This window comes from Spermophilus citellus (assembly GCF_964194105.1).
Source record: "Spermophilus citellus genome assembly, chromosome: 2".
Lineage (NCBI taxonomy): Eukaryota > Metazoa > Chordata > Mammalia > Rodentia > Sciuridae > Spermophilus > Spermophilus citellus.
In genome coordinates, this window is record NC_138183.1 from 190,024,280 (window position 1) to 190,036,707 (window position 12,428).

General features: G+C 37.4%; 1 protein-coding gene across 1 annotated transcript in view; it reads left to right on the forward strand.

The window, feature by feature from the left end:
• INTS4 (integrator complex subunit 4) overlaps positions 1–12,428 on the forward strand; it is a 114,169-nt gene that overhangs the window by 42,162 nt on the left and 59,579 nt on the right. The window contains exons 9-10 of the mRNA XM_081279107.1: positions 7,115–7,186; positions 10,114–10,288. Of these exons, the coding sequence (XP_081135233.1) occupies positions 7,115–7,186; positions 10,114–10,288 (247 nt within the window). The remainder of the gene's footprint in view (positions 1–7,114; positions 7,187–10,113; positions 10,289–12,428) is intronic.

The window sequence follows — 12,428 nt, forward strand, 5'->3', positions numbered from 1 at the left end:
TTTGTATATCCGTTTCCTTTTTCATTTCTGGAAAGTTTTCTGTAATTATTTCATTCAGCAGGTTACTCATTCCCTTAGTTTGAATCTCTATACCTTCCTCTATCCCGATGACTCTTAAGTTTGGTTTTTTTATGTTATCGCATATCTCTTGGATGTTTTTCTCGTGATTTTTTACCAGCCTTTCTGAGTTGGCTAGACTCTTTTCAAGATGATATATTTTGTCTTCATTATCTGACGTTCTGGCTTCTACTTGCTCCACTCTGTTAGTGATACTCTCATTTGAGTTTTTAATTTGGTTTATCGTTTTCTTCATTTCTAGAATTATTGTTTGATTTTTTTATAATCTCTATCTCCTATTAAAGATGCTTAACTTCTTTTATCTGTTTATGTAATTCATTTTCAATGTGTTCTTTCACTGTTTGAATTTGCTGTCTCATATCCTCTTTAAGGTTCCATTCCATCTGTCTAAAGTATTCCTTGAGTTCTTTATATGACCATTTTTCTGATGACTCTAGGTCCTCCTGAATATTTAGGCTGTCCTGCATTATTTGTACTCCTTTTCTTCCTTGCTTTTTCAGGCTGCTCATGTTACTTCTTCTTCTGTTTGAATGCTGAGTTACTGTTTACTCCTATAAATTTATTTGATGCTTGGGAGGAAAGGTATTAAAAGGGAAGGGAAGAAGTCAGTAAAGAGAATGAGAGTAAGCAGGTAGAATTTAAGGAAGGGCGAATAAGAAAAATGAAAAGACAAAAGAAAAAATAGAAAATAAAAATATAAAAAATAAATAAATAAATAATAATAAAAAAATAGAAAAAATTTTTAAAAAAATTTAAAAAACAACAGAAAAAAATGAAAATGAAAAAAAAGAACCCAAATTAAAAAAAAAATTAATAAATGCAGTCTTAGAGTTTGATTAACTTCTCTTCCAGTAGGTGGAGCTGTGCCCACCAGGCCAAGCTTCTCCTCTCAATCCTCCGGAACCAATCACTGTGCAGCAGCTCTTCCTCCCAGACTGGGCGGGTCTCCAATCCTGAGTGCCTAGGGCCTTCTCTTGTGTCTAGTCGCTTCCCCACTTTTCCTCTAGCCAGGCCCCTCTCACGGGTGCCGCTCACCACAATACTGGCTACACGCCAGGTCTGCTGCTCCCGGGAGCCCTGTTTTCATGAACACCTGGGCACACTCTCCCTGTTTGCCATCCCCTCAGACCCTAAGTTTGTAGAGGTTGGGGCTGAGAATCCTCAGCGAATTTTGCTTACCCTCCGGTAGCCACGTCCCCGGTAGCTGGTGCAAGAGACCTCAGTTGTCAGCACTGGTGGGAGCGATAGCCGGGAGTTCCTCGCCGCGGGTCCCGCGCCACTCCTGATTCCCTCCATCTGGCTATCGCGCTCATGGGAGAGCTGGGAGGGGCCCTTAAGGTTTCCCTGCTGTGTGGAGAGGGAAGGCTAGGGGATTACACACCTGTAGCCGCTAGTTTCAATGAAGTTATCTCCTCCGCCGCATTCTGGTGACGTCAGACCTCTGCCATGTGGAATCCCATGCAAATGGCAACAGTTCGTTTCCCTTTGCCGGGTGACCAATGCAACCGGTGAGTCCTGACCGTCTCTCCCATGCCCCGTTTCAATCCTGTGGCCACTGCCTATGAAGGCTCGGTTGGCATTAACCTCCGTAGGATCAGAACGGCCGACCAGTTGTTTCAGCGGGATCGTTTAGTGCTGAGTCACAGCAGTTTGTCTGCGAGAAGCAGGCGAACGGGAGCTTGAATTCAGTCGATCCGGGCTCAGTGTGTGTTCTGAGAGGCCCAGACTGTTCGCCCCAGATCCACGTCAGCTCAGCATTGCCTAGTGATCCTGATCAAACAGCATTTAGACGGTTTAGGACTCCCTATGCCCGCGCAGCTGAAGAGATCAGAGACTTGATCTCTTCGCGCCCTCCGCCATGTTGGATCTGGGAATATGTTTTAGAGGAATAATTTAATGATATATCTTGAGTAGGTAGTTTTGAAAAACATTTATTAAAGCAGGATCATTGACAATGTTGTTCTGTACCTGCAAAGGATTTAAAATCTATTTCTATAAAGATGTATGAATAATGAATGGTATATTGAAAGGATTTCTATTTGGATGATTCTTAAACTTGAGTCAGGTGCTTTATGTTTAATGATTTTAAATATGAAAAGTTTCATATTACATAAGTATGTTTGTATTCAGAAGTAATTAATAGGGCTGGGGAATAGCTCAGTGGTAGAGTGCTTCCTCTGAGTTTGAATTCCTAGTATCATTAATCAATAACTTAATTTTTCTAATAATATTATAGAGTTTCTAGCCTATTAAACTAGACTCTTTGAGTCATACGTATACACATACACACACACACTTATATGGAAGCACACATACCTATATGCATGTATACATAACCTCATATACATACTATTTGTAAATAATTTTTTAATCCTTTTAAATTCTTTGTCGTTGATATTATGTTATTCATTTTATAGATAATAAGACTAAGATTTATCCAGGTGTGATGACATATGCCTATAATTACAACGATTTGGGAGACTAACACAGGAGGATCCAAGTCTGAAGCCAGTCTCAGCAACTTAGTGAAACCCTCAACAATTTAGAGAGATGCTATCTCAAAATAAAAAAATTTAAAAAAAAGAAAGAAAAGAAAAGAAAAAAAATTAGGGATGTAGCTCAGTGCTAGAGCACTCCTGGGTTTAATCCCCAGTACCAAAAAAAGGAAGGGAAATTCAAAACCATGTGAACTATGTGAGAGAGAATGGCTTTTAGTTTTTTTTTTTTTTTTTTTTAATAACTGCCTGAAGGGGGGGAAAAAAACTTAATTTCTAAATAAGCAGATCTATGGAACTATTTAGAGTATAGTCACTACTTTGAAATTAAGCCTAGTATTGACATTCTATCTAGGATGTGGTCTTCAGTTTAATGATTTCTTATGATGTTGAATTTCTCTTAGTCAAAAGGATTAATTGGTATTTGTAAACTCCCAAAAGTCTCTGAACTTTTGGATCTTAAAATGTTATAACATTTTAAGATGTTATAACGTTTTAAGATTGTGATTTGTTGGATTTTATGCCTGAGAGTTTGCCAAGGATTGGCCTTTCCTGAGGCAAATGCAGATATTCTGCTTAGTGGCAGCTTAGTGACTGATGCACTAATCTGTCTCAGTTGTTTTTCGGTTTCTTTTTTATTTAACTAATTAGATAGAAGCTAGAAGCTTTATGTGGTAGTCAGCTTTTTGTAGTAGTGACTAAAATACCTGATGTGAAATGTAGAGGAGGAAAGATTTTTTGGCTCATGGTTTCAGAGATTTTAATCCATGGTTGACTGGCTCCATTCCTCTGGATGAGGTGAAGCAGAACATTATGGCAGAAGGACATTGTAGATGAAAGCTGTCTCACTCATGACAGCTGGGAAGCAGGGAGGAGATGAAGGGTGGGGTGGAGTGGGGGATGAAGGTGTACACGTACTTCTAGGGCACAGCCCTAGTGACATACTTTCTACAACTAGGACCCACCTCCTACAGTTTCCATCACATCCCAACAATCCATTCAAATTATTAATCCATCAAATGAATTGATCCACCAATGAGATAAGAGTCCTCGTGATCTAATGATTTCTTTTTTTTTTTTTTTAAGTTGTAGATGGACACAATACCTTTATTTTATTTGTTTTTATTTTTTTATGTGGTGCCGGGGATTGAATCTAGTGCTTCATGCATGCTGGGCAAGTGCTCTATCACTGAGTGACAAGCCTGGCCTCCTAATAATTTCTTAAAAGCCCCATCTCCGAACATTGCTTCATTGATGGCCATGTCATCAATACATGACACATTAGAGGACATACCAGATCCAAACTATAACATTTTAAAACTAGAATAAAGAAAGGGTGCATACATGGATTTATGTTTTTTAAACTAATAAAGTATAAGTTTTACTCTGAAAACCTGTTTGATACTGGTTTATTAAATATCTCGTTTCAGAGACAGTTTATTAAGTTGTTCAGTGAATTATTTTCTTAGCATTTTAAATTATTTAATTAAATTATCTAAGGCAAGCTAGGTAGAATGCTTGCCTAGCATGTGTGGGGCACTGGGTTTGCTTTTCAGCACTGCATATAAAAAAGTGAAATAAAGTCCATGTAAAACTAAAAAATAATATTAAAAAAACTATCTAATTAACGAATTAGTACTGGAGATTGAACCCAGGGAAGCTTTACCCCTGAGTTACATTCCCGGTTCATTTTCTTAGATGGGGTCTCTCTAGGTTGCTATAGCTAGCCTTGACCTTGAGATCCTCCTGCCTCAGCCTCCCGATTTGCTGAGATTATATAGATTATACTTGGATAGTGTTGCAATTTTAATTTGTTAAGCATATTAGTTATGCATCTTACCTGATTCTTTTTGTTTTGGATAAAATAGAGAAGAATATGGATGCTTTTCTAATTGGTACATGTTTTGATGAATTTATTATCTTTTTGACCCAAACCTGCACCTCTTGTATTTTCTTGAAGGATGGTATCTTCTACTAAGATCTGGAATAGAGAAATTTGTGAGTTCTTTTTCTTTGTTGTTTATCCATTGAGTCATCAGCTCGTATCAGTTCTGCCTCCTGGACATCACCTGAATCCGTCCATTCTCCATTTCTGCTTGGCCCATGCTAATTTAGGTGTCACTATTTTTTAAATGGATTCCTATGTATATGGCTCTTGGCATTTGTGGATTCAGATGGAAAGCTTTGTGACACTGAAAATTAACTTCAAGTGATATATAATTTTTTGATATCTTCTGTATTGTTGGGAGAGAGCTCAGCTGAGGCAGTCAAAGAGTCATTGGAAACTATGGATGGACTAACTTACTGCATCATCATTCAGTCCTTTGTTCTTTGTGAGGAAGAAATGCTTCTTGAAAAGCCAACTACTGATAACGATAGGATAATAAAGAGAAAGTTAGGGGAGCTGGGGTTGTGGCTCAGTGGTAGAGTGCTAGCCTAGCATGGGTGAGGCACTGGGTTCAATCCTCAGCACTACATAAAAAACAACTAAGTAAAAACAAGTTTAAAAAAAGAGAGAGAAAGTTAGGAGACCATAAAAATTAATGTTTCTTACTTATAAGATTGATGTTTAGGTCTGACATTAGAACAGATCTATGTAGCAAACAATTAGGTTGTGATAAAAAGTCATTTTGAGGGCTGGGCTTGTGGCTCAGTGTAGAGTGCTTGCCTAGCATGGGTGAGGCACTGGGTTCGATCCTTAGCACCACATAAAAAACAAATAAATAAAAAATAAAGGTTAAATTAAAAAAAAAGTTAATCTGAACCTTCTTTAGTCAAAAATAGTAAAATTGTTCTTATAGAGTCAGAGGAAAGGGTCTGTTTGATATTCATAAAGAACGTGGTTGGTTGGAGAAAAGATCTATGCCTGTGTAAGCATTTTCATGTTTTTATACATGGAAATTGGAAAATGTCTCAGATATATGCCTTAGGAGATGTCTGTGACCTGCTTTATATAGCCTTTGGGGTGGGGGGCAGTACTGAGAATTGAACTCAGGACTCCTTATATTACTAGGCAAGTAAGTGCTCTAACACTGAGCTATACCCCTAACCCTTTTTCAAAAATTTTAAGGTGGGGTCTCATTGAATTGCCCAGGCTGGCCTCAAACTTGTGCTTGTCCTGCCTCAGATTCCTGAGCCTCTGGGATTGCAGGCATGTGCCACTGTGCCTGGTTTATAGCTTCTTGAACTGATCTCTCTGCTTCCATTTTGATTCCTTCTGATCCATTAGCCACATTGCTGCAAGATGCACTTTATGAAGTATAAATCCATGCTCTCCCTTACTCCAAAGAAGCAATTTATCTTATTTCTCAGTCTCAATTCCTCACCTTTAAATGGGGATAATATCTGGGAGTGGTGGCACACACCTGAAATCCCAGCAGCTCAGGAGGCTGAGGCAAGAGGATCTTGAGTTCAAAGCCAGCCTCAGGAAGTTAGTGAGACTATAAGCAACTCAGCAAGACCCTGTCTCTAAAATATAAAAAAGGGCTGGGGATGTGACTCAGTGGTTGAGCATCCCTGGGTTTAATCCCTGGTACCAAAAAAAAAAAAAAAAAAAGTAGGTTAATAAAGGTACAATTTAATGGGCTTATTAGGAGGGATAAATTTTAAAAATATAAGTAAAATATTTTGCATATGGTTGACTTCATTAAGTGTTTAATGGAGAGTATAATTATTTTTCATGTAAGGTAACTCCTTCCTCCTAGCAAACAAGACTATATAATCTGATCTCTACCTATCTGTCCTGTCCCATTCATAAAACCATTGAATGTTTCCCACATGGCATTCTCTTGTACATACATCATGCATTTGTACTGTGATATCTGATTTCCCAAACATCTCTCTTCCTGCCTCCACTCCCTACTGCTTGTTGTCTCAATTCCCATAGCATCCTTTATAAATGTATATTGTAGAATTTCATACTATAAGGCAGTTATCTTTTTGCTTGTCAGTTTCCTTCATTGTTTGCCAGCTCACTGTTTATAGTGTTAGTGTCTTTTATTTTTGTATTCCTGGTCCTGGTAGCTATAGGTATATAATTGAATCATTGCTAAATAAATGTTTGTTTTATTGATTGAGTAAATGAATGAATGAACAAATGAATGGAAAGAATGGAATAAAAGGAATGAAGAAACAGGAAACAGTAGTAGTTAAGGCAAAGAGTTGTACAGTCTGGGTTCATATATGAGTTCAGGTATTTACTCTCTTTGTGACATAGAATGTATTACTTAATGTTTTCGGTGCTTTTTTCCCCCTCCATATATAAAAGAGGACTAATAATAGTATTTACTTCACAGGATTGTAATAGGATTAAATGAGTTAAGATATGAATAAAGCTTTGAGACATATAGTAAGCTCTGTGCATATGTGAGCTGCAGCAGTTGATACTATCACTATTACTTTTATTGTCTTCCAGATGATTTAGAACCCATAGGCATCTTTACTATCTTTATACATTTAAGTTGATTGCAAATTTTGAATATTAAGCTAATGTTCAAATAATAAAAGTTGTTTAATATGCTCTGGATTCTTTCCTTTTACAGGGCTCTATGGAGCAAGTCAGTTCTCATTTCTTGGAGCAGACCCTTGACAAGAAACTGATGTCAGATCTCAGGGTAACTTGAATTGTTTGTTGTTTCTGAATATCTGTGAATGATATCAATGTAGCAATATGCAGAGTTGTGTTGCTTTAATTTAGCAACCCATGCAGTTGTTAACATGTAGTAGGATTGGGCTGGGACTGGCTTAGTGGTGGCGTGCTTGCCTGGCATGTGTGAGGCACTGGGTTTGATTCTCAGCACCACGTATAAATAAATAAAATAAAGATCTATCAACAACTAAGAAAAAAAAATTTTTTTTAATGTAGTAGGGTTACTAGATTACATTTTAATTTAAAATCTGAGCAATTTGAACCAAATTACAAGCTACTTCATTAATTTTTTATCATAATTAGGAAATATTATATGCTGATTGTGTTTTTTTTAAATAACTTTTTTTAAAAAATATTTTTTTAGTTATACATTGACACAATATATTTTGTTTATTTATTTTTATGTGGTGCTGAGGATCGAACCCAGGGTCTTTCACATGCAAGGTGAGCGCTCTACCACTGAGCCACAATCCCAGCCCTCTGTAAGATAAATTCTTTAAAGAGCTGGCAGTGTAGCTTAGTTGGTAGAGTGCCTCACATGCACCCTGGGTTCAATCCTCAGCACCACCACCAAAAAAAAAAAAGATAAATTAGATAAATTTAAAAAGATAAATTAAAATGATTATATAGTTGATATTTGTGCTTTGTTGGTAGAGTTGGTAGAGTACTTATCTTGCATGCACAAGACAAGTTCTTTTTTTTCTATTTTTTTCCCCAATATGGTTTTGTTTGTTTTGATTCTTTTGGGTACTGGGATTGAACTTGGGGGCATTCAACCACTGAGCCACATCCCCAGTCCTGTTTTGTATTTTATTTGGAGACAGGGTCTCATTCTTTGCTTAGCACCTTGCTTTTACTGAGGCTGGCTTTGAACTCTCTATCATCCTGCCTTAGCCTTCTGAATCACTGGTATTACAGTCACGCATCATGATGCCCTGCTTCCATATGGTTTTCTTGAAGGGCGTGATTCTTTTCTTGGGGCGGGGGGAGGGGCAGCAGTACTGGAGGTTGAACCCAGGTGTGTTCTTCTACTGAGCTACTTTTGTAGTCCTTTTTATTTTTTATTTTAAGACAGGGTCTTCCTAAATTCCCCATACTGGCCTCAAACTTGTGATTCTCCTGCCTCAGCCTCCTGAGTTGCTGGGTTTATAGGCATATGCCACTATGCCTGACCCATTGCCTTGATTTGAGAGTTTACTTAAGTGGTTTTTGTTTGATTTTGGTATGGTATGTTGGCAGTGTAAGGAAGGAAATTCTTACAGCAAATGGGGAGGAATGGGTAACACATAGGTTTCTAAGATACACCATGAGGTATAAGCTTTCTATTGTTGAATGTGACCCACATCCTTTTAGGTTCAAGAACCTATCTCCTTAGTGCCTCTGAGGTGATCAACCATGAGTTATGGATCCACACTGAGAAGATTCATAGAGGTGGATATGTGAAACAGAGTACCAGTTCATTTATTTATGATGAGAACCATAATTGCCAGGTGTACTGTATGTTTACTTTTGCTAACCAGGGTATTCCCCCTTAGGTAACCTGTGTGGAAAGTGAACTTACAAGAAAGTCATTTGGTGAAGCCCAATGTTGCTCAGATTGAGCACAGTATTAACATATAGAGACTTATTCCACTTTTATTTCCTATTTTTCTTTCTTCCTTTGTCTTCATTGTTGTCTTCTTCCTCCCCCTCCCCCTCTCCTCCCCCTCCCCCTCCCCCTTCTCTCCTCCTTCTCCTCCTCCTTCTCTTTTTTGTTTTGGGTGGCACTGTGTATTGAATCCAGGGCCTTGCATCTGCTAGGCAAGCTTTGAGCTATATCTGTAGACCTTTTTATTTTGAGACAGTTTTATTAAATTGCCCAGGCTGCCCTCAAACTTGTGATTCCCCTGCCTCAGCCTCCCCAGTAACTAGTATTTCAGGCATGTTTCACCACATCCTACTTGAGACTCTTTCTTTCTTCTTCTTCTTCTTCTTCTTTTTTTTTTTTTTTTTTTTTTGGTATCAGCAGTTTAGCCCAGGAACACTTAACTACCAAGCCACATCCCCTGCCCTTTAAATTTTTTGAGATAGGGTCTTCTTGCTAAGTTGCTTGGGGCCTCTCTAAGTTGCTGAGGCTGGCTTTAAACTCATGATCCTCCTGCCTCGTCTCCTGAGTTGCTGATTTTACAGGTGTGTGCCACTATGCCCAGTTGGAGACTTATTTCTTTTTCTTTCCTTTCCTTTCCTTTTATATATATATATATATTTAGTTGTAGATGAACACAATATTTTATTTATTTATTTTTATGTGGTGCTAATATTTGGACCCAGTGCCTCACACATGCTCGACAGACACTCTACCACTGAGCCACAATCCCAGTCCTAGTGACTCATTTCTAATGAAATTGAAAAACTTGTTTTCTAAAATCTGTATATTGTGTACCCATGGAAGCTTTTGCATGGTCACTTGAATTGTTTGCCTTTCCGACTTTCCCTTTCCTATATTATTGTTATGATAAACAAACTTCTGTCTGCTCAGCACATTCTTTACCTATCTTCACCCTCTTTAATAAGGTAACTGAAAAAGTTTTTACAAACTTGTGATCCTTTTGTCTCATCATGTTTTTTTTTTTTTTTTTTTGTGTGTGTGTGTGTGTGTGTGTGTGTGTGTGATGTTGGGGATTGAACCCAGGGCCTTGTGCATGCAAGACAAGTAACAGAGCTATATCTTCAGCCTACTTTTATCTCATTTTAAGTTGAGTTTACATTTCCCTGCTCTGAATTATTGAGTAGTTTTTTAAAGTGTAACTTTTAGAGAGCATTTTAATTTCCTACCTTCTCATGTTCCCAAGGTGCTCCTTAATGTTCCCTCCAGAGTCTCCTGCAAGTGGTAATTGTTGTTATCTTCTGCAGAGGAAGCGTACTGCACATGAGCGTGCCAAGGAACTTTATAGTTCAGGGGAGTTTTCCAGTGGCAGAAAGTGGGGAGATGATGCTCCTAAGGAAGAAATAGATACAGGGGCTGTGAACTTGATCGAATCAGGAGCTTGTGGAGCCTTTGTTCATGGGTTGGAAGATGAGATGTATGGTACGTATGATTGCACAGTAATAATAGTACCCATTCATTGAGTGACTGCTGTTTGTCAGGCATTGAATAGAGTGATAAACATGCATTCTTTTATTTATTTTTTATTGTTAGTCTGTGAAATACCTGTTATGAAACAGATTAGGCTGGTGCTCGATGTGTAGTATGATATAGTGATTAAGAACATGGCTTTAGGTTTAGTCAGTGCATATTCAAATTTCAGCATTTCTATAAAATGGAAGTCCTTCTGAGTTGTGAGAATTAAGTAAGGTTCAATATATGTAAAGTGTTTGGCATAATAAATGATTTATTTATAGTAAGCACTTGATAATAAAAAATTGATGGTCAGCCAGCTAGAAAGTCATAGAAATAATTTAAATCCAGGTGTCCGACCAGAAAACCTTTAATTAGACTGTTAAAGCCTTTTTTTTTTTCTTCTTTTTGAGGTACTGGCGATTGAAATTGAAAGCAGGATATGTGAAACAGAGTACCAGATCTTATCCAATTTTTTTAAAAAGTTTTTTGTAGTTGTCAATGATAGAATGCCTTTATTTTATTTGTTATGTGCTGTTAAGGATTGAACCCAGTGCCTCACTTGGGCTTGGCAACTGCTCTGCTACTAAGCCATAACCCCAGCCCCTCAAATTTTTATTTTTGGACATGGTCTCATTAAGTTGCCTAAGCTGGCTTTAAACTTTTGCAGTCCTCCTGCTTCAGCCTCCCTAGTAGCTGAGATTACAAATACATGCACAAGGTAAAGACTTTTCACCTTTGATTTTGAAAGATGTTTTTTGTGTGTGGTGCTGGGGATTGAACTCGGGGCCTTGTACATGGGAGGCAAGCACTCTACCAGCTGAGCTATATCCGCAGCCTGAAAGATTTTTTCTTGGGAATAAAATGCTAGATTAACAGAACCTTTCCACCCCCATCTTCTAAAGATGTTGCTTCATGTTGAAAAGTGTGCTGTCCTTTTTGTCTTTGTTCCTCTCTGTATGTAACAAGTCTGTTTTTCCTCAACTTGCTATTAAGATTTCTCTTTATCGTTGGTTTTAAGCAATTTGATTATGAATGCCTTGATGTAGTTTTCTTATTGTTTTTTATGCTTTTGTTGAACTTCTTGAATCAAATGTAGTTTTCATTTTATTTAGAAAAATTTTAGCTAGTAGTTTTTAAAATAGTTATTTTTTAGTTGTAGTTGGACACAATATCTTTATTTTATTTATTTATTTTTCTTAAAAAGCTTTTAAGAATATTCTGGTCCCAAAGCTTTTTAGGGACTCTAATTACATAAGTATTAGGTTCCTGAAGTTTTCCTGTAGCTCACTGATTTTTTTTTTTTTTGGTTATTGTTTTTGTTTTTCTTTTTACCCTGTGTCTTTTTTTGAGTATTATCTATTGATTTCATCTTTCAGTTCATTAATTTTTCTTACGAAATATGTAATCTGATACTAATCTCCTACAGTATATTTTTCATCTTTGATATAGATGTCCTCTTTCGATTTTTTTTTCCCCTGTACTATGGATTGAACCCAGGGGCACATTACTGCTGAGCTATATCTCTAGCTCTTTTTTTGGGGGGGGGGTACCAGAGATTCAACTCAGGGGCACTCAACCACTGAGCCACATCCCCAGCCCTATTTTGAATTTTATTTAGAGACAGGATCTCCCTGAGTTCCTTAGGGCCTTGCTAAATTGCTGAGGCTTGCCTTGACTTTGTAATTGTACTACCTCAGTCTTCTGAGTTGCTATGATCATAGGTATGTGCTGCTATACCCAGCTTTTTAGACTTTTAATTAGAATTTTTGGAAAACATTTTTATATAATTGTCCAAGATCCTTTTGTTTGTGTGCTTTCTGATTGGTTTTGATTTTTTCCCTTATTAGAGATTATATCATTCTGATTATTTTCATGTTTGGTAATTTTTAATTGGATGCTAGGCATTTTGAATTTTATTTACTTTTTATTAGATACTGAACATTGTTTTATTCCTATACATCTTTTTTTTTTTTTTTAAATACCTTTATTTTATTTATATGTGGTGCTGAGGATCGAACCTAGTGCCTCCCGTGGGCTAGGGTGAGAGCTCTACTGCTGAGCCACAACCTCAGCCCCCTACACATCTTCTTGAGTTTTGTTTTCGGGT